The sequence below is a fragment of the Meleagris gallopavo genome, chromosome 2 (genome assembly GCF_905368555.1).
Source record: "Meleagris gallopavo chromosome 2, MGAL_WU_HG_1.1, whole genome shotgun sequence".
Taxonomy (NCBI): Eukaryota; Metazoa; Chordata; class Aves; order Galliformes; family Phasianidae; genus Meleagris; species Meleagris gallopavo.
In genome coordinates, this window is record NC_139405.1 from 291407 (window position 1) to 319135 (window position 27729).

The window sequence follows — 27729 nt, forward strand, 5'->3', positions numbered from 1 at the left end:
CACTTCAAAAAGAAAAAAAAATGTATTTAATTTCAGATGACTATAGAAATGTATCCTAGTGATCAAGTGGCAGATCTACGAGCTGAAGTCACCCACTGGTACGAAAATTTGCAGAAAGAGCAGATAAATCAACAAGCACAGCTTCAGGAGTTTGGCCAAAGCAGCCGTAAAGGGGATTTTCCTGGTAAGCTTTAGTATTCATACCTGTATTTTTTGCCATTTTGAAGGTTCGTCCATTTATAGCTTAAAATATTACTTTTTTTTTTCCCAGACATCTCAGGTAAGGAGAGATTATGATACTGATACTGTCTGTAGTTACTGTTAGCATTGCTCTCACTTTTCATTAATAACATTCATTAATAGCACATAAGTGCTATCACTTTCTTGAAATTGCAAATAAATTGCTGAACTGGCAAAATCCAGTAGATCTAATAAATCTGAGTTCCCCTGAGTTTTTTTCATTTTCATTGTAGTTATAATTATGTTATGTCATTTACAGATTTCTTATATAGAACTTCATTTTGTGATATGTATACCTTTGACTCTGCATTTGGTTCATAATTTGAATTAATTCAGACTCATAATCTTATACCCTTCCTCTATGTATTCCAGTCAGTTGTTGCATTTTTCTTACTTCTGTAACTGACTTTTAATTTGTGATCATTCTGTAGCAAATTTGGAATGTTACCTTGTTTCTGAGGTTGCCTGCTTGCAAGCCTGATGAAGAAATTTCCGCTTGTTGTTACCTTTCTTTATGTATTTCTGAGTGAATGAATATTTTTCTGCATCCTTTAGATGGAGAAGGACATTTTCTGAATCCTCTTGTTGCTGTATATTATAGCATTCTTAGCTGCTGTTACTGTTTGGAATATTCTTGTTCTTTGAATTACGTAGGTTGCTCTGAAAGTAATGCTTTCTGTTTAATTCCACGGAAACTACAACAGATACTAAGAGTACAATAACACTACTTGATAGAACAAATTCTCAGCTACAAAACACTGTTTTTCTGTATAGTTGTCACCATTAACTATGAATTTTTGCCATTGGTGAACGAGAATTTGCATGCCGTACTCATAAAAACATGCACCATGTCGCCTCTGCTGAAACATAGCACCCTGTGCCTCATGGTGCTCACATACATTGCTTGGTCTCCATTAAACCTTCAACAAGCAGTTAAGAATGTCAGTGGGTGCCATTTCTTCTGCTTGGAGGAATTCAGTGACACATCTTTGCTTCATACACACTTCTGTGTCAGATGCCGTTTTGTCAGACTACCCTTCTGCTGCCATCTGCCACATGGCAATAAAACAAAATACTGTGGAGAAGATTCAGCCTCTACCACCATACCATTAATATCCACCTCTGATTTCATGCAGCACCATCATTAAATAGGAGGCTTTACTTTCAGAGCTGCCCTTGTATTTTTTCCTCAATGTTTTCTTGTGTATTCGCTATGAGGAAGTTACAATGTAGGGCATATTATCTGAACAAGTTCTGTCCACAGTCATCCTTTTCTAATGCTGAGGACCACTGGACTGGTATGAATGTTAGTCTGACTATGTAGTTTTTTATGTCTTTTAAAATATTATATATATATATATATAAAAATATATATTTATAAATATATATTTTAATGAGATGCAGTGTCAGTGTACCAGATTCTGAAATTAGATACTTCAATTTAACTTCTTTATGAAGTCTGTTCTTTCAGTCACTTCTTAGAAGCTGTTCTAGCAAAAAGACTGTATTGTTTTCCACCAAGTATTGCCAGGTAGCCGATTTTTTTTTTTTATTATTTTTGTTCTATCTAGCAGTACAGAAACAGAAGATTCAGAATTTCAGTCCTACACCAGATGCAGTTTAGTCATTTTAATATATGTACTTTTTAATTTAATAACGTACTGATATTCATAATTACGTACACTTAACATTTTTATGGAATTTGTTTCATTTGCTACTAATCAGCATACCATAACTGTGAGAAATTGAGAACCACAGAGCCAGTGTCCTTGCTAGTTTTAAAATCTGTAGTAATGTCTCTAAGTAGTCTTGTGATTCATTATCTGCATTGACTGATAAATTGATAAAATCCTGGAATTAGCTAAATCTCTTATTAACCAAATTCCTGAAGAAGTATGATGTAGGGCTGCTCTCCACTTCTCTGGGGTACCAGAGCCTAACACTGGAAAACCAGATTTTAATCCATGACAAATATCTTTGTATAGTGGAGTTGGTGGTTAGAACTACATAATAATCAGAGATGATAAATTCATTTTAAAATGCAAAATTAATTTATATATATGATAACAAGGTTTCTTGATCTGTTGTTTATAGAATCATAGATTGCTTGCTCCCAAGTTGAAATCTTAATCTTTTAATTGTTCACATTTCTTCAGTGCTTACAATTCTTTGGAGGAGGCTCTTTTTTTTTTTTCCTTTCTTTAGTACAGAATTTCTTCAATTACAACTTAAGTAAGATGCGTTATTGCTTATTTGTTGTTGCTGACTTTATCACAGACATGTAATACAGAGAGATTTTGTTGATGATCACAATTATTTCTCAGAATTCTTTTCAGGGAAATAGTGTAACTTACTGCAAATGATGGGAGTCATGTTTTTCATCTGTAGCGTGGACACTTTACTGCAGGATTGGGTTGAGCTCTTATTGAAAATGCTATTTCCAAATGCAGGTAGAAAAATGTACTTTAATGTAAGAATCTGTTTTCATAAGGAAATTGCCATGACTTTTTTCTGATAATTGCTGCTGAGGGGTATACTGTTAAAAATGAGTCTTAGCACTATCAGTAGAAAACAACTGACTCAAAAAATTTGCTGTAGTTTTTTTGTTTGTTTTGTTTGTTCGCTTGTTTGTTTTTGTTTTTTTTAATATCCTAGGTGGCCTCATGGGACCTGTGAGAATGATCTCGTCTGGGCATGAACTGACAACTGATTATGATGAAAAAACTCTTCATGAATTGGGTTTTAAGGATATGCAGGTATTACAAATGTATAGATATCAATCATTTAAAGAGGTTGCTTGATACATTGTTCCCTTTTTGTTACACAGCTGATATGTATTGTGGTGATGATGGGAAGGTATTTTTTTTCTTTGGGAGCATTATATGGGAATTGCTGAGTCACAGTCTGAACCAATGATTGAGACCTGGTGAAGGGACACAGCCAGCTCTGGGAGTACACTTGAAAGCAATTCACCTGTGTGACCAGAACCAGGTTCCTAAGCCTCATTTAAAGGCTGGTTGCCGAAAGGGGAGCATCTCTACTTGGAGACTGCTTCCTTTGGAGTATTTGGTGAACCTTGATCCTTGGGATGGGTAAGCAAATCTTTGTTTCTTTAACTGGATTGTGATCATCATCCTTTTTGGGTAATTTAGACTCAAATGCAATGGAGAATGGCTCAGCAACTTCCTCAGCCAGCTCCTTCAGAATCCTGAGATGCACACCATCTGGCCCTATAGACAGATGTATGCATTCAGTCTCATGAGGTGGTCTCAGACTTGCTCTGCCCTTACAGTGGGGGGGGGGGGGGGGTTTACTGCCCAGATCCCCCTTAGAGGTTTAGAGATGCAGGGTTCAGGGATGTGAGAAATGTTAGAATCCTGGCTGCTAGTGGAGACGGAGGCAAAGAACTCATTCAGTACCTCAACCTTCTCATCTGTTGAAGCCAGCTCTTCTTTATTGTTTTATGTTATGTTACGAGGAGATTTACTTGCTTTGGCCTGTCTCTTCTGGCCTATATACCTATGGAATGCCTTCATATTGTTTTCAACATCCCTTGCCAAGTTCAGCTCCTTTTATGACAGGATTCCCGAGGGAAGCCAGTTGATGTAATCTCTAATTTCAGCAACGCTTTTGATGCTGTTTCTCATGGCATCCTTCTACCGCTAGACAAAAATAGAACATGGTGGGAGAACAATGGGCTGATGAGTCTGGCCTGAAGGGTTATATAAATAGGGTTAAATCAACTGGCAGTCTGGCACTATTAGGTTTCTGTGAGGCTCCATTTTAGGCCTCCGTTCTCATCAGTGTCGTGGATACAAGGCTTGTGGATGACAATAAATTGAAAGGAGCTGTTGAATCTCTCAAGGGCAGGGAGGCTTTACAGAGAGTACAAGGACAGTGAAGGACAGGGGCAGATCTCTGCTCTCTGTAGGCAGCAACAGGGCCTAAGAGACTGGCATGGAGCTGCATTGGGGAGAATCAGGCTGGGTGTTAGGGAAAGGTTTTTCACCAGAGAGCGGTGGGCATGATCACAAGCTGATGGAGTTCAAGAAGTGTTTGTACAGTGCTCTTATTTGCAGAATCAAACTATAACCCATGTAAGGTTATAAAGCAGGTATGTTTATTATGTCACCAGATGTGAGGGGAATATCTCCTAACTTGCACACTGAGAAAAGCAATGGTTACGTATTTAAAGGCATAACGTATGCATATTCATTGCATTCCAAGAAAATGGGCCAGAGAAATCATTAACCTATTTCCCACCCTCTTGTGTACGCATCCTAAAAATGTAGTGGGGGTTTCTGGTGGTCACTGAATGAAGGCTAGTAGTCTACCTCACTGTGAACTTCCAACCTTTTAAGTGGGGGGGGTAGCCCAAACCAGCTCGTACTGGTGTTGAGTTGAGACATCTTTTTCACTATCTTCAACAACATGGCATCTATTCTTCCTTCTTAGTGTTGTTTGGCAGTGAGTTTCTGCAGATTCTCTGCATTCTATTCTTGAGCTTACATATACTCAGGCATCTCCGTCCTTCAGTTTGTATCTGCTCAAGTTATGGGAAAAGGTTGTTTCTGACAATATGGGAAAGCTGATTGAGCTTTCAGGCAGGGTTTGGGTTGTCCTGTGTATTACCAGAATCTGAACCTGATGATCCTTGTGTGTCCTTTCCAACTCAGAATAGTTTATAATTTTGTCATATAGTTCAAATGTCTGTGCGTGATCAATATATGGAGGTTGTAGCTGGTCAGCAGGAACATTTCGTCTGAGAAGGCTTTCTTGAGTGCGGTTATGCCTTTAGAACTAATCTCAGTTTTTCCAACAACAGTTCTGTTTGTACAGCTAAACCCTGGCTAACATTTATCTGGTCCTTTGAGACAACTTATTTTCTTTTTCTTCTGGATTAGTTTTTATTAGCATACTTGTCAAGTCAGATTGGTACCAGTTTTGCCATCCTGACTACAAAAGTAAGGGGTAAGAACCACCTGTTCTCGCAACAGGAAGCAGTGTACGCTACTGTACCATAAGTGCCTTAAGTGACAGCAAAACTGAGCTTTACTTACCACAGAATCGCAGAATGGCCTGGGTTGGATCATGAATCTCCAATCCCCCTGCCACAGGCAGGGCCACCAACTTCTCAATTTAATGCTAGACCAGGCTGCCCAGGGCCCCATCCAATCTGGCCTTGAACACCTCCAGGGATGGACATCCCTGGCATCCACAACCTCTCTGGGCAGCTGTTCCAGTACCTCACCACTCATAGTAAAGAACTTCCCTTGATGTCCAGCCTCAATCTTTCTTCCCTCAACTTAAAGCCATTTCCCTTTGTCCTGCTGTTATCTACCCTTTCAAAGAGTTGGCTCCTGTTTGTAGGCTCCCTTTAGGTACTGAGAGGCTGCAATGAAGTCACTCTGCAGCCTTCTTTTCTCTAGGCTGAACAAGTCCAGCTCCCTCAGCCTGTCTTCATAGGGGAGGTGCTTTGGCCCCCTGCTCATCTTTGTGGCCTCTCTCTGGACCCTCTCCAACAGCTCTCTGTCTTTCTTGTACTGGGGGCTCCAGACCTGGACACAGTACTCCAGATAGGGCCTCACAAGAGCGGAGTAGAGAGGGACGATCACCTCCCTGTCCCTGCTGGCCACCCCTCTTCTGATGGAGCCCAGGATACCGTTTACTTTCCAACCTACAAGTGCACACTGCTTGCTCATGTTCAGTTTTTCATCTATCAGGACCCCCAGGTCCTCCTCTCCACGGGGCTGCTCTTAAGGACCACTCCTTCCAGTCTGTATAGATGCCTGGGATTCCTCCGGCCCAAGTGCAAAACTCTGCACTTTGCTGTGTTGAACCTCATCAGGTTCACCCGGACCTCAAGCCTGTTGAGGTCCCTCTGAATGGCATCCCTTCCTTCCACTGTATCAACTGCACCACTCAGCTTGGTGTCATCAGCAAACTTGCTGAAGGTGCACTCAATTCCATCAACAGTGTCATTGATAAAGATATTAAAGAGTACTTATGGCAGGTGCTGATCCATAAATCTTTGATGCTAAGGATGTTAATGTATCTTAAGTTCTTAATTCTGATGCTGCATATTCATTTTGAAGTTGTTTTTCTCTATTTCTAGATGGTATTTGTATCCCTGGGAGCACCAAGGAGAGAACGTAAAGGTGATGGTGTACAGCTTCCAGCATCTTGCCTACCCCCTCCTCAAAAGGACAACATTCCAATGCTTTTACTCTTGCAAGAACCTCATCTTACTACTCTTTTTGATCTGTTGGAGATGCTAGCCTCCTTTAAACCTCCTTCTGGAGAAGCATCTATGGAAGATACTGAGGTAATTTAGAGCAATTTTATTATAATATTTGCATTTAAGTCTTATATAGCGGATCCATTTTTCCTACCAAGCATATTTCTCCTGTATGCAGTTATCATATATAGTTATTGTATTTTGATGTTTATGCAGTTTCACGTGTTAAGCTCATTATTATGGTTTTTCATATTTTTCCTAATAATGCTTAAAGTGTCCTATATACTGGAGACACTCGAAAAATAATAACAATAAGCAAAATTAAGCACGATTAAAAATAATAAGAATGATAAGAACAAATATTGATTGAGTAGTTTTTGTCTAAAAATGGAAATTTACTTAAAGGAAGGTTAGTAAAGTTCTAATACAAAACCTAAAGTTTTATGTTTTACATGCCGTCACTGGCTTGTGTGAAATGAAATAACCGTTAGTATATTTAAACTAGTAGTCTATTTTTATTTTTATTTGTACTCAAATATTTCACAGTATGTGGCATGCTATCAAGATAATGCAGTTTAAATTTTTACTCGTTCTAGTGAGATTTCAACCACTCTGATATTTTGGTGAATTTACATTACATAGAAAAGAGAACTTCTCATTAAGAAAACATTTTTTGGACTTTGAAATTTTAGTTAAGGCTATTTTCACAAATTTCACAGTAAGAGTCATTCTGTGTTTTTTTTTTTTTTTCAGAGTGCAAAATGTGAAGAACTCCATCTCCACGCAGAAAACTTATCGAGACGTGTTTGGGAACTGTTAATGCTTCTACCAACATGCCCTAATATGTTGCAGGCATTCCAGAATATTTCAGATGAACAGGTAAAATAGCAAGTACTTCTTCTGTATGTTTGTCTTTATCGTGCGGGGATGTTCTAGTGTTTAGTGTTTCAGTTGAATTTTCTCCAGAGTATGTATGCAAGATACATTCAGACACAAGTACACCTAATGTACAAACCTAATTTTTATTCTGAAATTAAATTAGACACATTGTTTTCGTACACAAAGTTTGTTTTTATGATTTCTTAAAAAAGTGAATATGATTTGTCACAGTCTTTTTGTTTGAACCGAAATAGTAGTTTTTCATCTGCTGCCTAGTGTGTTTAAAATATTTCAAATCTACTGTTAATTTTAACATCGTGACTGTTGTGATAGTAATCCTTTTTCTGTGGCCTGTTCTACAGGTTTAAAACATGGCTACTTACAAAGTATCTTTATGGTCCACTAGATGAAGAGTTTTCCTGTGTTAAAGATCTTGAAGTCATATATTATTGTTCTTAAGTATTATAATTCTTTATCATGGGAAAACTTGGCGGAAATTGTAATTCAGCCAAGTAACATTTGGTTCTTATACTTCAAAATTGTGCACTTTTAATAATCTTGCATTTTTATTCAAATTTCACTTCTATATTCTTGTTATTCAAATTCTTAATTGTGCATAGAAATATGCTTTAAATTGTATAATTTCAAATAATAGATTAAATTATAAACTGAAGACTAATCTTTCACTTGAAAAATCCTTTCATTGCATTTCTTACGTCAGTATTAAGTGTAACTCTGTTATTTCTTGTTTTTATTTCTTAAGGGTAATGATGGCTTCAGCTGGAAGGATCTTTTGCGAATAAAAAGTGCCCATAAACTTTTGTATGCCTTGGAAATTATTGAAGCTCTGGGAAAGCCCAACAGAAGAATAAGACGTGAATCTACGGTAATATATTTTCTTGCACAAAATGCATTTTTCTCTCTAAATCCAAGTGTATATAGATGAGTCATTTTATAATTTTTTGGATCTTTAACTATTTTTGTAGTGACTTGTTACTTGTTTGTCTTTAGGGAAGTTATAGTGATCTTTATCCAGACTCAGATGATTCAAGTGAAGATCAAATAGAAAATAGTAAAAACACATGGAGCTGCAAGGTTTGATTTTTTTTCTACAGTATCTTGTGATAAATAATCTTTTTTGAAAAGATGTAAAATGAAAATTCACTTGAAGCATTGTTTTAGTGTTATTTGTGTATAACGTTTTAAAGTTTTTCTGTATTATCAGGCCTGTAAATTTGCCATAATTGAGTGTAAGGGTTTCTTTTGTTTTTCTGAGTATTTGATCAGATTTTTTCCTTTATTTGTAAAGCCTAAATTGGTATCTAACTGAAGTTGGTGGTATCTCTGTATTTGATTTTACTCACATTGCTACCATAATACTCTTACAGTTTGTTGCGGCTGGAGGGCTCCAACAATTACTAGAAATTTTTAATTCTGGAATCTTAGAGCCTAAAGAACGAGAGTCATGGACTGTGGTAGGTGATTATTCACCCTTTTTCTCCAGAATACGGTATCTGTCATTTATAAGGCTTCCATTAATATCAGCCTGTGTTATATTTACTTTTCTGTACTAAGTTAAAACTTATATGAAATTTCCTATAAAATGGGAAATGAGCACAGACAGTAGTGCAATAGATGTGTATATAAAATTCACAGCAGTTACCAAACTATAAAAAGACTTTGTATTGTTCTAGAATTGTTTCAGTATTAGAAACAAAAAACTGTCATTATCTCTTCTTTAAAAGCAAAAGATTGTATGATGACTTTTGTTTGTCTGTCCAGAAAGAATGCACATCTCTGTGAAAATAAGATTCTTCAACAAAGTGCCAAATACAGATTCTTGAACTTTCACAGATCTTGTTCACTTATATGTGTACATGCTAGACACGAGGTGTACTTGATGTATTACTGTGAAATTGTGCTCTTTTTTTTGTTAATTTTACTTTCACAATGCACTTTTTCCTGGTGGAGCTGACAGCTGTTTGGCCACAGCTGCACAGCAGAAAGCCATGTAAATCGATCTCGTTACTAAATAGATTGGTGGTTTTCATCTCTATCAAGTGATGTTACAATACAAAATGGCATTTTTAAATACTCTGAACTGTCTATTTGTGATGAAATGTATTCTGTTGGAAAACACTTCTGTATGCTGCACCCTGTGCTGTAATTGAATGCAGTGTATTATTTCCTCCGTGTTATTTAATGGATAAAATAATAGAATGTCTTCAATGCACTTCTTAATAAGACTAGATCATGAAAAAGTTCTCATTGTAAGAAGTTTTTAATTTAATTTTACTTCTTTTTAATATCCTTCTTTATTGTCTATTCTTGTGAGGCTTTGCCAGTTAAAGTTCTAGCTCTTTATCCTTTATAGCTTGCTTAAGTTTTTCATTTCTAATTCTGTAGTAGTGGGAATAAAATTGTTGGTAAATTTCTGAAAAAAGAAAAATTCATTTTCTTATTCACAGTGGCAACTGGACTGCCTTGCTTGCTTGCTGAAGCTGATATGCCAGTTTGCAGTTGATCCTTCAGATCTGGATTTAGCTTACCATGATGTCTTTGCCTGGTCTGGTGTAGCAGAGAGTCACAGAAAAAGAACATGGCCTGGCAAATCAAGGAAGGCTGCAAGTGACCATGTGAAGGGCCTTCACATACCTCGCTTAACAGAGGTAAAGGATGAGTATTGCGGCTGTTTTGTGAACTTCAAATGACTTCCTTGTTGTGAGAAGCCTTGGGTTGTTGGTTGTTTTTTTTTTTCTTGGTAGTAAAATAATGTAGTGAAAAAGTTACCAAAGCTTAGCTATATCCTACATACTGTTCCCCTCTAAAATGTAGTCATTTAATTGTATTTGTTTTAAACTTGCCAATTTTAAAAGCTGGAATCAAAAGGCTTTTTGATGACTGGTATGTGAAATGGGAATCTTAGAATTTCAGTACCATACCCCTGTTTCTTAGATTTTATTTTCAAAATTAATTGCTTCTGTTTTCATGGTAGCCTTTCAAACATGCCAACCTTATCCTCAGCAAATGCATTTCTGTTTCCAGTTAGTACAAGCTAAGTGTAGAGTAACTTCTTCTAAGGATATCTGAGCAAGTGTATGATAAACTTACCTAAATCTGTAAATCTTCCTCTTAGATTTTTGCCGGCTAATTTCCAAATTTAGACCAAGCCTGATATTTAAGCAACAGTATTTTGGTGTCAGATGGCTAGAGATGCAGCTGCTGTTAATGGATTGCTCTTGGTCAACTATGGTTGCAACATGAGTAGATTGAACTTTCACCTGTAGCCTAACTTCCCATTTGTCATTGTTAAACATGAAAAGACCCTAATTATTCTATCGAGCTGAAATAATTTTGATAAAATAGATACCTAAGTTGCCAAAGCTGCTATTGTACATGGAAATTATTGAATGTATTAACTTTTTTAGAATTGGACGCATGTATTAATGCTGTTACCAATATCTAAAACTAGGTTTAAATTTGTAATTGTCATTGATGGATATTTTTGATTGCAGAAGTTGTGCTATCTAAATACATTAAAAGACTTCAGACTTTGATTTTAAAATTCTCTGCAGCTTGTTAGAAGCATTTTAAAGATGAATAATATAAAAGGACGTGGTCAGTGTGTTGCTACAAGAGAAATTTACATATCCAACTTTACTCTTGAACTGTTTCCTTAAGCCTAAGATTTTTAAAAGGAAGTTACTGTGATTTAAAGAACTACACTACTTTTTACCAAAAGGATTGAATAAACAATTCTACTCAGTTACGTTGCCCCTCTGAGTTACAGAATGGAAGTTTAGCATCTAGTTGTACTCTGTGAAATACAACATTTTAGATCTGCTTTAATAAAGAATGGAATATGACTATTAATGTGAAAGTGTTATAATTTCTTTTGCTGTTCCTTCTTCTCTGCAGGTGTGTGTTTTGGTTGTTTTTTTTTTTTTCTAGATTCACACTGTATAATTTAAAAACAGATCAAAAAGCTTGTTGTTATATTAACTGTTTTTTTTTTCTTTTGACTTTAATTTTTAAAGGTGTTTCTTGTACTTGTCCAGGGAACCAGTCTGATTCAGCGACTTATGTCAGTTGCTTATACGTATGACAACTTGGCACCCAGGTACAATATCTCTTTATTTTTGTTAAAGTTAACAAAGTGTGCACATTTTCCTGGATTGTGTTAAATGGAACAACTAGCATTTCTAGTTGTAGTTCCAGTTAAAACGTGCATCAGAAATTTAAATTTGTAGTTATTAATTTGCTTTTCTTAGTCACTTTTTATATAGTTAATCTCAAGAACAGTGGAGAGAACTCTCAATGGCCATCAGCAATAGAACAATCACTGAACTAAGCAAATTTCCAAAAATAATGCAGGAAAAAAAAACCCACCCACTGGTCGAGTAACTAAGCAATTACGGAATTCCTTGTTCAACCAGTTGATCTCCAGGGTGTATGACAAAATATGTACAGGACACTGTCATTCTAAAGCCGAAAATGTCTTTGTTTTTTCTGTAGCAATTAGCATTCTCAATTCCAAGAGATTATAAAGGAATGAATTCACTTTTAAGCTGCTCGTTTGTTTGCTGGCTTTGATTTGTTTTTCCCATTCTGATGACATTAGCTTATTACTGTTCAAATTCCTGTTATTTTAATGAGTGTGTATGCATGGAATGTAAAACTTTACCTGTAGAATAGGCAAAGCAAAATAGGTATAGTCTCTGTAAGACTGTGCAGTGACAGAATTGGACTGATGCTGAGGATATCAGTTTTTTGACAAATTCAGTATAAAATTACTCACATAGCTCCAAATAACGTGTAATGTGTTTTACCATGTTTTTAAAGGATTAATGAGGATATTTGGAGCATTTTCAACCAGGTGTACAAGCTTGCCTAAGTTTAACCTCTAGATGCGCGAAGAGTAGTTTTAAGTACATTGTTTTCTGTTTCGTAACCTTTTGCTGCAATTTTTAAAAATATAAGTAAATACAAGCATTTATATTTGTCTGAAGTTCAGAAAGATTTGTTCAATATCTGGTTCCCCATGATAAACACTAGCTTTCTTCCGCGTGGTCTGTACTTGGTTCTGTTTTATATCCTTTCTTTCTTGGATAAAGGGGTTGTATTTTTTTTTCTTGTCAGTAAAGCTTTAAGGGGGTGATTTCTATTTGTAGATCCTGATAGCTTTATTATTACTGCAAGAAACTAATCTTTTTAGGATTAAAGTTTTGGTTTTCTTCATGGGTACTTAAAAGTAACAGCAGTGTTTTTCCTATGTGCTTACATTTCTAAATATGTTATTATCTATGATGAAGTTCAAATGGCTTTCTTTTTCCTGTCCAGGGTGTTGAAAGCTCAGTCTGATCACAGATCAAGACATGAAGGTCAGTGTTGCAAATTAGATGTATGCTGTGATCTAATAATGAAAATATAATCAAGATCAACAGATTGTTTTATTTGTTCCACCATTAGTGGAACAAATTAGTGCTGTAAAATTGTGTTCCTTGAAAGCACGAGGGCAGTTACAATCTGAGTGAGAAAACAGAGGTCCAAGAAAATTTGTATGTCTTTCCTTCTCTAGAAATTCTTTATACAGTTGAAATTTTGTATGGTGGCTGTAACTTCATCTCAGGAAGGGTTTTGATGGGAAAATCGTCTGTATTCTTCTCTTCCACAGAATATTTTTAGTGCCGTAATATAGTCACCAAAAGTCATCTTCTGGTTTACAGAAATCATTTGAGCCCAGAATTCTTTAAAGCTGCCCTATCTAGCTTTCTTGTGGAGGATTCCCAGAAAAGGTCTTAATGGCCTGTGCTAGATTAAGACTGTATTAATCATACCAAATACCAAGTCGTTGTGCATAAATATAGGTAGACCCTCCTAGGCTTATACGCTGCCTTTGATTTTTTTCATTTTGTTCTGTCCTACAGATAGATGTTTATGTCATGAACCTGAATTCTCAGTAAATGCTATGTGATGTACTGAAATTTCTTAGTTCAGGGCAGTGTTCATGTTAAGACCCTCAGAGAATACCAACTCATCGCTACTCAAGAAGTAGAGATGCAGGAAGGGGTTGTGCCCCAGACTGGTAATACATAATCAAATTTGACTGTGATAAGTATGATCAGTCTTCAGTAGGCATATTGGTAAAATTCTGATCTGAGATAGTATCTTAGATGCCAATAAGAATTTAGCTTCATATGTTAATATGATTGAGGTCAATGTCATATGTGCTGGCTCTATGCAACATAAAAAGTTTATTCTGTATGATTTACTTTCATCTGATTTTCTCCTAGTCACACATTACTCAATGTGGCTCTTGGTGAGTTGGGCTCACTGCTGTTCCTCAGTGAAATCAAGTCTGGCAGACAGTGATTATTTGCAAGACTGGCTAAAGAAACTTACCCTCCTTATTCCAGAGGTATGTTGAAGAAGAGATTATTACATTACTAATTAGTGCATGGTATGGGTCAGGCTCCCATTAAATTCAAAACATTGTTTCCCACTGAAAGTTGGGACAACAGAAACTCGCTCAGTTAATTTTAGTCCTGTTGAAGAGGTAATAATTTGTAATAGAAATACAGTGTAAGATGGCACATTCAAACCAGTTTTTAAACTCCTATCTTTGTTCTTGGCTTCTGTTTGAAGTTAATTCTTTTGTTGCAGTTCATCAAAAATTTCTGGATAATGTCCTCTAACATAGATTAATCTAAATAAACTGCTGCCATTATGGTGGTTGGTTTTTTTTTTTCCAGCTATGCTCTTTATCACAAAATAAAGTGAATGAGAGTTGATATAAAAATGTTTGTCATCAACAAATCTTTGTCTAACCTTAAGTAATTTTCTCTGATGTAAGACTAAATTTAAAATTGTGTAATGAGATGTATAATAGAAAAATTTTGTATTTACTCATGATTGCTTAAAATTTCAGTGTAGACATGGCAAGGTGATTTATTTTTTACTTTATTACTCAACCACTGAAAAAATCTTGTATACTCTCACCATTTAAAAACCTTGGTAAAAAGTGAGTGCAAGCTTCCAAAGCTGGATTAAAGATAGTCTATGGATTTTTTTTATTTTTCATAAGTAAAAATAAAAGAAATAAATTAAAAAAAACTTTTTAGTGACGTTTAACAAATTAACAACATAATTTGGTGTAAGTATAGGTTACAGTATCACACAAATATTCATACGTTGTCCAGGTGTGACATTACCTATTTCAGGAGCTGGCTATAACCTTTACTATAAAAGAAAAAAAAAATCATCGTCAGGAGACAGAGGGCACAGATACATTGGCTTTTTTATTGCAAGGATGTCTTTTGTTCAGTTCTTTTTTTGACAGACCTACTGTCTTGATAACCTGATAAGTTTTATGAGAGAAACTTAATTATAAATTTATGGAAATCTAAAAAAACAATGTTCTAAATGTATGTAATCAGTTCTTTTATTTATTTTTGACAAAGACTGCTGTTCGTCATGAGTCATGCAATGGTTTATACAAGTTATCTCTTTCTGGTCTCGACGGAGGAGACTCAATTAATCGGTCCTTTCTGCTGCTGGCTGCATCAACATTATTAAAATTTCTTCCTGATGCTCAATCTCTGAAACCTATCCAGGTAAGAATTTTAAGGAATTGTGAGACTTGGTAACTACATCAGCCAGTTCTTTCAGGAGTCTGTGATGCATGTCATTGGGCCTCACAGGCTCGGTCACATTCAGTCTTGATCATGCTTTCTTCTTTAAGTGGGAGATCTTTTGGTTTCCCGGCTCCAACGTAGAGATTTAAGGACTTAAGAGACAGGGGAAGCCTGAATGCCAGTGAGGCAAAGATCTTGTTCAGTACCCACAATGAGAGGTCCGTTATGGCCTCTTTCCTATTTTATCAGAGGGGTAGTCTCTCCTTGGCCCTGTATGGTAGTGAAATATGAGGACGAAGTTAATACTAGCAGTTGTTAATACTAGCAGTTGTTAATACTAGCAGTTGTTAATACTAGCAGTTGTTAATACTAGCAGTTGTTAATACTAGCAGTTGTTAATACTAGCAGTTGTTAATACTAGCAGTTGTTAATACTAGCAGTTGTTAATACTAGCAGTTGTTAATACTAGCAGTTGTTAATACTAGCAGTTGTTAATACTAGCAGTTGTTAATACTAGCAGTTGTTAATACTAGCAGTTGTTAATACTAGCAGTTGTTAATACTAGCAGTTGTTAATACTAGCAGTTGTTAATACTAGCAGTTGTTAATACTAGCAGTTGTTAATACTAGCAGTTGTTAATACTAGCAGTTGTTAATACTAGCAGTTGTTAATACTAGCAGTTGTTAATACTAGCAGTTGTTAATACTAGCAGTTGTTAATACTAGCAGTTGTTAATACTAGCAGTTGTTAATACTAGCAGTTGTTAATACTAGCAGTTGTTAATACTAGCAGTTGTTAATACTAGCAGTTGTTAATACTAGCAGTTGTTAATACTAGCAGTTGTTAATACTAGCAGTTGTTAATACTAGCAGTTGTTAATACTAGCAGTTGTTAATACTAGCAGTTGTTAATACTAGCAGTTGTTAATACTAGCAGTTGTTAATACTAGCAGTTGTTAATACTAGCAGTTGTTAATACTAGCAGTTGTTAATACTAGCAGTTGTTAATACTAGCAGTTGTTAATACTTTCTTAAAAAGCTTTTTTTTTTTTTTTTTTTTTCACAGATTGAGGACTATGAAGAAGAACCAGTGCTACGACCAGGTTGTAAGGAATATTTTTGGCTGTTGTGCAAACTGATCGATAACATACATGTCAAAGATGCAAGTCAGGTAGGTTTTGCTTTGCAGTCATAAAAATGTTTGCTTTTTTAATTTGGGTATTCAGATTACTTTTACATGAGTGTTAGAGGTTTTTACTGAAGATATGGTGAACTGTGAGGAACAGCTCTTGGGTCATTCCCTTCTCTACTTTCTGATGTATATTTAGCAGCTCTTGACCAAAGGAAGCTACAGGGTACATGCATTGCAGAGTTGAGAAGAGAGGATTGGGTATAATACACAAGGAGTGTGAACTGTGTGAATCTGAGACATAGTGAATGTGGTAGTTACTTCGGAGAGATTGGTTGTTGATAATTTCAGTGCAGTCTAGAGAGGCAGTAATACACGAGAAAAAAATTTTAGTTAACAGCCAATTACCTGTTAAAGGTAATGAAAACTATTCATGTCTGTTGAAACTTCAACAAGGGTTGAAGTTAACTTTTTAGGCACCTTCCGCAACTGTTTTTGCTAGCTGCAGATACTGCATAAATTTCTAATTTATTCTCAGTGCTCTGACTGTACTGTGGAAAGGAAGGGAAGATAAAGCCTTAATCCCATTTTCAGTAGGGCTGAAAAAATCTTGCCTTCCTTTAACACTTCATCCAACCAGAGGCAAAAATTTTGTCTCCTCTGGCTTTCATCCACTCAGTTTACTTCCATTTCAGTAATTTAATCTGTTAGCTAAGCTGCGATTCTGCACACCTGTCCTGCTTTTTGCTCAAGCAAGATATGATAATTGGTCTTTTGAAACTTCAAATGACAAAACGTATATCCCTGCGAGAAATAACAAACGTTTTTCTTCAAAGTAGTACTATTCAGTGGTTGGTGTTTTTTTTTTTGCTTTTTTTTCCCAGTGTGACAGAGAGTATATTTTCAAGATCTGGAACTAACATAATAATTTCAACTCCACATCGCTGATTTAAAAAAAAACAATCGTATCGTGTTTCTAAAAATGTATTAAAATGTTGTTACAAAAACATTTAAAAGATGAGTTTTCATTGTTCTGATATTCTGTGTGCATTAATTAATTATCCAACACACATTTTTATCCAGAAGCATAATCATAGTTTCAGACTGGGCTTACAAGTTATAATTCTGAAAGTACGTAATTCTCTTCCATTTAAATTCCATTTTGTTTATTTTTAATCAGACCACGCTGCTTGATCTAGATGCACTAGCAAGACATCTTGCTGACTGCATTCGGAGGTATGGTTTGGTGGCAGTAATTTCTTTTGTATTATACGTATTGTTAGTGAAACAAACAGATTTAACATTTCTTTTATATTTGTATGTGTATAGCAGAGAAATCCTTGACCATCAAGATGGCAATATAGAAGATGATGGACTTACAGGACTGCTTCGTCTCGCTACAAGTGTTATTAAGCACAAGCCACCCTTTAAGTTTTCTCGTGAAGGGCAGGTAAGGCAGGAACGGTGACAAACTGTGAAGACTTTAAGATAGTGTTGTCTTTCTGTACTTTCTTAATGTCACCTTTTTCCCTCTATCTTGGTTGCAGGGCTCTTTATTTGAAGGTGTCATATTGCTAGCCTTGGGGATGATTGACTAGAATATACATATCTCTCATTCCTTTATTTATATGTAGTACGTTTACTCTCCTCCCTTTCTAAATATATTTGATTTCAGGATAGAGTTCTTATCTTAGTGATTTTCTATATTAACTGGCTTAAAGATCTTTAACAGCTGCTTTTTAACTTGGGGTAGTTCTGATCTAAAAATAGTTTTGAAGTTCTGTATTTAGTGGCAAACATCTGTTACAGGAATGCTACATTCTACCTGTCACTGTAAGGTTGGAAAATGGTCAGGCAGGTCCTGTTTTGTATTGTTGGGCCGCACTATGGTTGAAGAGAAATTGTCTGAATATTGAAGTGACTTCGCAAAGTCCCTTGGATAAGCAGATTCTTGCACGTAAGGCCAGCTGTAAAAGCTGACTTCAACTGACATGTTTAACTGTAGACTCTACTGAGTTTGTGATAAGACCTTTAGTGAGCTTTCACCAGGAAAACAGTCCCCAGTTACACTACGTTACATGGCGTATGTCTTGTCTATTTATTCTTTCTCTTATCATAAAGTGATTCCAAAAGTGCTATTACTGTTTGGAAGTTTTTGGAGTTTTAAAAGACTACTATGTACTGCTCTTAGAGTTAGTGTATTCCAATTATGGAGAGGTTACAAATTAAATTAGAGCAGTAATTCAGTTTGTATAGTGGAATTTGGAGGGAGGATTATGTAGAAACTAAATAGAAGAGGTGGGAAAGATCAGATTTATGTGGATTGGACATGTGAAGATTATGAGAAGAATACAGAATGGAAGCCTAAGTAGAGAGGAGTATGCTGTACAGAATCTTAAAAAACATTTGATTGCGTGTAATATATCATAGGAAGGCCAAAAATTCGTTTAAAAGAATGGATGAGTTCAACAGCATAATATGCACACAACAAACTTACCTAAAACAATTTGGCTTTGTCAAGACTCAGGAACCAAATAGATTGTCTAAAACTAAGTCGTGATCGTGTGTGTGTGTGTGTGTGTGTGTATACACACATACATATATATACAATTAAGAACACTTTTACTGCACGTTATAAAGCTCATTGTTTGATAATTATTTGACTGAGCTAACATAAAGCTAGTGAGTTTTGTATTGTGATCCTTGTAATGGAACAGGACTGTGAAAGCCCATTCTTTCTCAACGACAGCTGGTTGTAAAAATATCCAGGAAAATACTCCATACTGCTAAAATACTGAAGTTTATACTTACCCAGAGGATTCTGATGCTCTGCATGTGCTGTTTTTTTTTTTCCCCTCGGATTACTTGGGAAGATTTTGTTGGTGTTTTTTGCTTTTTTTTTAAGTGATTGACAAATATTGTCAAAGTCACATTTTGTGACAGCAGTAGATACTCATTCCACCTTTTTGTTGTTTTTGTAGATAGTCACTATCTACCTTACTCTACACTACATGGACTAAACAAAACACTTATAACACAAGCTATCCAGCACATCCTCACAAAAGTATCTATTAAGGCTATTCTGATGGCAAAGAGATACCTTTCTAGTCTGAGTTTTAGCATTTATCCTCTTCCCTGCTCCAGCATGTCAGAGTTCATTCAGATAGTGCAAATAATAAGAGGGAAAATTAGAAAAAGTTAGATGTAGATCTCTGAAGTGACTTCTTTTGTAGTATGTGAGACTACATTTTAAGGTGACTGGTTGTTAGGACTCCTGTTTGAAAAAGGCTGCAGCCCAGCATTAGGATAATGTAGCTGACAGCACGGTCCAAAACTGTGTTCTCGATACAGCTGGTCTACTGATGAGCTGTAGCTGTCTACACCTGGCAAATATTATTAGCAAAGAAAGGAATCAAACTTCTGCCCCATGAGCACTTAAGATCGCAGCATATCCTGAGTTGGAAAGGACACATGTGCATCATAAAGACCCTGTATCCACATAGGACCACTCAAAATTCAAACCTTGTGTCTGAGAGCAGTGTCCAAATGTTCCCTGAGCTCTGACAGTTCAGGATCATGACCACTGCCCTATGGAGCTTGTTCTATGCCCACCACTCTCTGGTGAGGAACCTTTTCTTAATACCCAGCCTGACCCTGATGCAGCTCCATTCCCTCAGGCCCTGTTGCTGTCCCGTAACAGCAGAGCTCTGTTCTGCCCCTCTGCTCCCTATGAGGAGCTGCAGGCCTCTGTGTGTTGGCTCTCAGCCTCCTCTACTCTAGGCTAAAGAAACCCAGGGACCTCAGCTGCTCTTCACATGTGGTGCCCTCAGACCCTTCCCCAGCTTTGTAGCCATCTTTTGGATACTCTCTAGTATAGTTTGATGTCCTTGTGTTCTGGTGCCCAAACCTGCACGCAGTGCTGGAGGTAGGGCTATATTACTGTTAAGAAGCCAAATATTTATTTATTCTTAATTTTATGCAGAGTGGGATTAAAGTGCATCTCCATATTGTGGAGAAATCTGGAACTATCTTGGCAGGGAGAAGACCTGTCAGTACTTTTCAGACATAGACAGATGACAGTTATTCTAAGACTTCGTGTTAGTGCTATAGGAATTTCTCTGTACAGTGGAACAGAGCTATTTTTTTATACTGATTTTTCCTGTGTACCCTGTAGGAGGCCATCTTTTGGAAAAATTTAGGTTTTGTTTAGCTTTTACATAAGCAGCCTTGTCTTTTAACCTCAGAGAACTTCTTAACTGATGAATATACCTGAGTAGGGAAATCTAAGATGATGTACAGTCTACACATTGCAGGATGAAGTATAATAGCTGTATTGGCATCCTGTAGACTACAAATGGGGGAAGAATCTTCAATTCCCAGTGGAAGTTGAAGATGATGCACGTAGGATAAAATAAATAAATATATAGCCAAAGATTAAAAAGAGAAGATTATTGTCTGATTGTGTAGACAACTCACGCGATGCACTTTTAACATGACTTAATTAGATACAATGTGTTAAGATTGCAGCCATTTTATTGAAACATCAAAGTAAAGGCTCTGGTTCATCTAATCAGCCCTGGGCATAAATAATGCAATTGAATTGCTGGTTGTTTAAGGGATTTTGCTGAAATACTGCTTTCTAAATTGTCTAATTTTGTCTTTCTCATTTTCTCTCATTATACCACTTAGATGACTAATTACTAATATTCACTTTATAGTTGAAAGGTGGAGGGAGGCTCTTCGCCTTTCTGTACTTACTTGGAAGTGCTGCAGTTCTGGAAGCCTATGAGCACCCTTTCTTATAGAAATTGTCATCTTTTCATCATCTTTTTTAATATATTGCTTTTGTTATAATTTTATTGAAATATGTTGACTCGTAACAAAAATACGGAATTTTTTAAACATATCCAACTCAATTTGTTAGCGTATTAAGCTTGTAAGCTAAACATCATTAAAGACATATTGTTCAGTGGCAGCATGACTTTGTGCACAGTTGCACTTTGTGCCTTTTATAGTTCAGTTAAAATTCCAGGTAAGAAAGAATGCAAAAATATACTTGCAGTATCTGTTACATAGAATTCAGTGCTTGTTTTGTTATGAATTAGTGATTCATAAAACTCAAACTAGCAGAGCGAATAAGTTTACATGCTGTCTACAATAAACTAATCTTAAAAGTTACTGAAAATGCATGTATGTAGTTTGTCAAACTGACTTATCAGTCATGAAATAAGCATATTATATCATTCTTTTCCAGTGGAAATGTTTCTCTTTAGGCTATGTTGTAAGTATGTTATGCAATATAAAGAAATTTGTAATGTAAAGAAAATTGTTCTAATTTGCAGTTCAAAACTTGTCAGAATTTCTGTATGTGATAGAGTCCAAAAAGTCTACAGAAATTTCTAGAATATTGGTAATGGCTATCTTCTTTTAAGATGTATCCAAACTTCTAAGCCTGCTGACTCAATTGTTTTACAGGAGTTCCTGAGAGACATCTTCAATCTTTTGTTCTTGCTGCCAAGTTTAAAAGACAGACAACAGCCAAAATGCAAGTCACATTCTTCAAGGGCTGCTGCATACGACTTACTGGTAGAAATGGTAAAGGGGTCCGTTGAAAACTACAGGCTACTCCACAACTGGGTTATGGCACAACATATGCAGTGTAAGAACCTTCATTCATACATAGTTTTCGAGTATTTTGTGGGAAGACTTTTCTTTTGCATTTTCTGTTTGGTTTGGTTTTCAATTTCTGAATTTATCAAGTAATGTAAAGAAAATGGGACTGTACTTGTTATATGAACTCCTGTTCTGGAGACTCTGCATGTTCGTGATGGTGAGCCAGCACTGTGAAAAGTACTGCGATCATGGAGTTTGTTTTCTCCTGATGTACGTAAGTGTCTTTGTGTAATGACTAAGAATAATGGCCTGTTGAGAATGCTTAGGTGGAAACAAAGAAATTCGAAGGCAACACTGCGTGGTTGTTTGTTTTTTTTGTTTGTTTGTTTTAGCTTAATCTGGATATTTGTACTTTCAAAAGTAGTAATAAAGTAAGACATTGCTGCCACTAACACTTTCAGAATTTCCTTTTGTAGTGCTACTAATTATCCATCATTATTTGCAGTAGTGTCACTGAACAGATGTAGGCATGTTTTGTTCACTTAACAAAAGAGTGGATTTAATCGCATGTATAATTTTATTTATTCTTAAATTCTGGTTAATTAAAGGATGCAGTCTTAAGTGGTACAAATAGATAGGTAGCACTGCTGGAGTGGGTTTCACATGCTTCATTGTCTTCTGTCAGATATTCATTTGTCTTGCCTTTTTATCATGAAGAAATAAAACCTTATTCCTAAACCAAAATATATAAACACACTGACCAAGATGCAGCAAATGGATTGACTGTTATCAGCACTGTCCTATTTTTGGAGACCCTCATAACTTTATAGTTGAATTTCATCTGTATTCAGATGTCTGCGTACAGTGTTAATACAGTTTTGTTACACCTGTTAGCTTTCATGCTTCCTGTGTTTTAAAAACTCAGTTTCTGTGCTTAATAAGCAAATTACAAAAATCTGATGTTAATATTTTGGTTTTGACTTGCACATTTTTATTACGCATTTTTAGCTTGGTAGAGTTTCTTTCATGGCCAGCTTAAATTTCAGTAAACTGAGGATTTTTTGTGTTTTGGAATTGATTTAGTGCCTTACAATTCAGAAAGCTAAAGGGAAATCTGATGTTGAGAATGTGCTGTGTCCTGTACTGCTGTTCAGTGGAGAAATTTTCAGTCCTACAGCTTGTCATCGTGTAGTCTGACCCTACACTAGTTGTTGTCCCTTCGATTCTGCAGCTTTTTTTCTTCATAGTCTTAACCAACTGAAGCTAGGCTGCTCTTAGAGATTGCTTTAAATTTAATGCTGCAATATAATGCAGTTTTGAAAATATACCTTGTTAAACGTTATCTAGTTTATGTTCCCTGGGAAAAAATAATTTCTTGTGAGAAACTTCTTCTAAAATTCCTGAAAGCCCTTTGTCACATACATGTGCGATACTCAGCTGTTCTCATGAAGTATAAAGAAGTGAAGTCATCTGGTTTCTCTTAAAATTGCGATTTGATGAATCGGGTTTGAGAGGTGGGCTTGTGCCAACCTCATGAAGTTCAACAAGGCCAAGTGCACCTGGGTCAGGGCAATCCTAAGCACAGATACAGGTTGGGCAGAGAATGGCTTGAGAGCAGCCCTGGGAAGAAGGATTTGGGAGCATCAGTTGATGAGAGATTCAGCATGAGCCAGCAATGTGTGCCTGCAGCCAGAAGGTCAACTGCATCCTGGGCTGCATCAAGAGAAATGAGACCAGCAGGTCAAGGGAGGTGATTCTGCTCCTCTACTCTGCTCTCATGAGACCCCATCTGGAGTACTGTGCCCAGTTATGGAGCCCCCACACAAGAAGGACATGGAGTTGTTGGAGTGGGTCCAGAGAAGGGCCACAAAGATCAATCAGAGGGCTGGAGCACCTCTCATATGAGAGAGCTGGGGCTCTTCAGCCTGGAGAAGAGAAGGCTCTGGACCTGATAGTGACCTTCCAGTACCTGAAGGGGCCCTACAGGAAAGCTGGGGTGGGACTTTTATTAGGACATGTAATGACAGGACCAGGGGAAGTGTTTTTAAACTTGAAGAGGGTAGATTTAGACTAGATATTAGAAATTCTCTACCCTCCTGTGAGGGTGGTGAAACACTGGAACAGGTTGCCTGGTGCGGTTGTGAATGCCCCCTCCCTGGAAGCATTCAAGGCCAGGCTGGATGGGGCTGCGAGCAACGTGGTCTAGAGGGAGGTGTCCCTGTGTATAGCAGGGGGGTTGGAACTTGATGATCTTAAAGGTCCCTTCCAGCCTAAACCAGTCTATGATTCTGTGATAATGCTGTTCTGAAACCTGCTTCTCTTCTGAAAATAAAGATCTTGCTTCATGTGGCGTTAATAAAATGCGGATATATATATTTTGCTCCCTATCTTTGGGTGCAGAAAGTTTTTCTTCTTGTCTTTCAGCGTGACAAGACAGTACGTGGGAACAGGTAGTAGAAATAAATCTGTGCTCTAGGGGGATGACTGATGAATGACTTTGGTGTCTGTGTGGTACATTACCAATTCCCAGCATATTGTCGGTGTTGCTGGCTGAGGCAGTGTATGTATTGTGAGAAAAAGAGCATATCACAGAATCACCAAGGTTGGAAAAGACCTTCAAGATCATCCAGTCCAACCATCCACCTATCACCAATAATATTCACTGAACCATGTCCCTCAACACAAAATCCAACTGTTTCTTAAAACATAGCATGTGCTATGGTTGGCTGAGGAGCTGCTTTGCTTCCATTTTAGTTAAAATCTTTGCATGGTTCTCTAACAGTAGCACTTATCATCAATGCAATGGAGAAGAGGAGAAGAGACTAATTGAATAAAAGATGAAAGACAGCAGGAAATAGAAAGTGCTAATAAACAGATTTAGGGAGAACAGCGTTGGAGAGATAGAGTATTTTTTCCTTTGTACTCTTTCCAGTGAAGCAAAGCAACAGTGAGTGCTGAGGGTTAGAGACTCAGCAAGGCTAACTACTCAGTTCAACAGAAAGCCTATTTTCTTAAAGCCTGGGCACCTATTTCTTGTCAGTGGTTAGGAGAAAGAATTCTAGATTATTCTGTGGATGACAGCGTTACCTTGAAGTTGTTACACAGCAAGAGGTATAAATAATGATAACTTCAAAAAAAAATCCAGAATCAAGTATGAAAACGGCTTTCTTATAAAAATGTATAGTTACTACTATTTAGAATGTATGAATGCTCTTGATGATGAAAACATCATGATTTTTAATGACTGTTATTTTAAAGTCAGAGACTAGAAGACCATTATTTCACATAATACTAGCCCTAGAACAAATGTAAGAGCTCACACTTGCCACATTCTCTCTTTGGAGAAAACAGCAGTCTCATGTAAAAGTACCAAATCACTTGCAAGTAAAATATAGTCTGTGTGCTGCTACACTTCTTGTTACCCAGTGATTAGCGATTAAATGTATAGAGCTACATTTCAGAGTCTCACATCTAACTTTTTTGGTGGTCTCTCACCTTTCTAGATGCTTCATGCTGGCTCACGTATTGAAATAGTAAATTGACATTCCTCATGTACCCATAATGCATTTTCTTAAAGTGCAGTCTGGCTCATTTGATAATGCAGAATGTAGAAACTGAATGTATTTTATTAATGTAAGCATAAAGTTTTTAATTTCTATCTTTGGAAGTTAACTTTGAATTTCTTTCTTTGTGCATCTGTAATTCATGCTTTTCAGCCTCCCATGCACCTTACAAGTGGGATTATTGGCCGCATGATGATGTTCGAGCTGAATGTCGATTTGTGGGTCTGACTAATTTAGGAGCAACCTGTTACTTGGCATCGACTATTCAGCAGCTATATATGATACCAGAAGCCAGACAAGCAATCTTTACTGCAAAGGTATGGTTGGGATCTTATATTCCATATTTGGATTGCGTTAGAAGTTTAAATGTTATATCAATGCAAAGGTTGATAAAGTATAGATTTATGACTTATTGCTTGCAAATAAATATCTCTTCAACACTTTTGTTTACTTTTTGGTTGGATTCTTTTGCTGATGTCTAAGGTGAAGAGATTCTAAAAAATATCTATTTGTAATGCATTGTGTTCTTAAGGTGGCATTATAAGAAAGCATGCTCTCAAACTAACATTTCTGTTGCTGTCAACAACTATGTTTGTTGTGTGTTGCTCTTACCTCTTAATTTCTCAAAATAAATGTCATTTTTATAATATTTATAAAACCACTTAGCATGCTTGCTGTGCTACCAGAAGTATTGCAAGTTTCATAAATTATTACACGCTTCTGGAAATGTGGTATTATTAGTTCTAGTTACTTTTTTGTGACAGAGAACGTTTCATTTGGTCCCTAACAAAAACAGGGTATATATAATTTGTGAAAGACGCAAATTGGTGAACTCATCATTTTTTATTATCATTAACTTATAACAAAGTTGTAACCTAACTTCATCTATTACTAGCCATTTATATATATAAAAATATGAAGTAAACTAAAAAAGGAAGCTGTTGGTCTGCAAGTGAAAGATACTCCATAGAGAATTGATCAGAACTCCCATCTGCATCAATGAATTGGGGGGGTAGGAATCAAAAATTACTGTAGTCTTTTCTGATAAATACAAAAAGCTCGTAATTGAAGTAAATTTTTAGAAAATTGACACACTTCTAATGTTATCACGCCAAAAAAATGCAGGAACTGCTATATATGAGTGTAAAATAATGTACTGTGTTCATACACAGTATTGTTTTTCTTGATCACAGTAGAGGTGGGCTGGTTTGTCTTGTTGTTTGTTTGCTTTTTATTAATTTAAAAAATTATTTATTCATTATCTTAAGGGCTACTTTGGCAAGTTATAAGCAAAAAAGATAAAGCCTTCTTTTGTCACTTTCTTTTAGTATTCAGAAGATATGAAACACAAGACTACTCTACTAGAACTCCAGAAAATGTTTACATACTTAATGGTAGGTGTGAAAGAGGATATTTTATGAAGTATCCTATTTCCTTTAAAAAAAAAAAATAGTTACCACTTTGTGTGAATTCTTGGTAGTATTAAATTCAAAGTTGATTGTCTTAACTTAAATAGTTTTTACCCACTTGAAAGCTGTAATTCAGCAAATCAGGTAAGCAGACATTGGCATAACAGTTTCTGTGAAGAGGCAGTGCAAATACTCATCATAGTTAGTGTCCAATTATAAATCCTATCTATAATGAACAAGCACAAGCTCTCAAATGCTGGACTGTCTTCTGTATTGTTTAAAAAATGGTTGAAAAGCGAACAAATGGGAATGTCACGCTCAGGTGCCATGGACTGGTTGCCACCCACTAGGTCAGGCTGCCCTGGACCCACAGAAGCCTTCTTTTCTCTAAGCTAGACAGGCCCAGTTCCTTCAACCTTTCTTCGTAGGCAAGGTGTTCCAGTTCTCAGATCATCTTTGTGGCCTTCCTCTGGACCTGCTCCAACACCTCCATGTCTTTCTTGTGCTGGGAGCTCCAGCCTGGATGCAGTACTCTGACTAGAAGGGGACAGTCACTTCCTTTGCCTTGCTGGCTAGCTGTGTTTTGATGTTGCACAAAAGAGGGGGCTGTAAGTGCAAGGTGCTGGCTCACGTCCAAGTTCTCATCCACCAGTCCTTTTCTGCAGGGCTGCTCTTTAGGAGTTTCTCACTCAGTCTGTACATGTATCTGGGATTGTCCTAGCCCAGGTGCAACACCTTTCACTTGGCCTTGTTGAATCTCATTAGGTTCTCATGGGTCTGCTCCTCAAGCCTATTCAAGTCCCTTTAGATAGCATTTCTACCTTCTGTTGCATCAACTCAGCTTAGTGCCATCAACAAACTTGCCAAGGGTGCACTTCTTCCGGATGTCTTAAGTCACTGACATAGATGTTAGAGTGCTGGTCCTGAGACTGACCCCTGGCAGAGACCGCTTGTGACCAGCCTCCACCTGGTTATAGATCCCTTGTCCACGGTCCTCTGGCTGCCCCCATCCAGCCAACTCTTTA

General features: G+C 36.7%; 1 protein-coding gene across 5 annotated transcripts in view; it reads left to right on the forward strand.

Moving 5' to 3' along the window:
* Positions 1-27729, forward strand: part of USP34 (ubiquitin specific peptidase 34) — a 130996-nt gene that overhangs the window by 63620 nt on the left and 39647 nt on the right. For 4 of the 5 annotated variants that reach the window (XM_085218452.1, XM_085218454.1, XM_085218455.1 and 1 more), the window contains 18 exons: positions 37-184; positions 2896-2996; positions 6356-6565; positions 7232-7357; positions 8121-8243; positions 8369-8452; positions 8746-8832; positions 9826-10026; positions 11395-11477; positions 12698-12738; positions 13651-13775; positions 14818-14970; positions 16057-16161; positions 17300-17355; positions 17449-17569; positions 21595-21778; positions 25449-25612; positions 26624-26689. In XM_085218452.1, coding sequence (XP_085074578.1) covers positions 37-184; positions 2896-2996; positions 6356-6565; positions 7232-7357; positions 8121-8243; positions 8369-8452; positions 8746-8832; positions 9826-10026; positions 11395-11477; positions 12698-12738; positions 13651-13775; positions 14818-14970; positions 16057-16161; positions 17300-17355; positions 17449-17569; positions 21595-21778; positions 25449-25612; positions 26624-26689 — 2178 coding nt within the window. The remainder of the gene's footprint in view (positions 1-36; positions 185-2895; positions 2997-6355; positions 6566-7231; positions 7358-8120; positions 8244-8368; positions 8453-8745; positions 8833-9825; positions 10027-11394; positions 11478-12697; positions 12739-13650; positions 13776-14817; positions 14971-16056; positions 16162-17299; positions 17356-17448; positions 17570-21594; positions 21779-25448; positions 25613-26623; positions 26690-27729) is intronic. The other variant, XM_085218453.1, reaches the window with a different exon arrangement.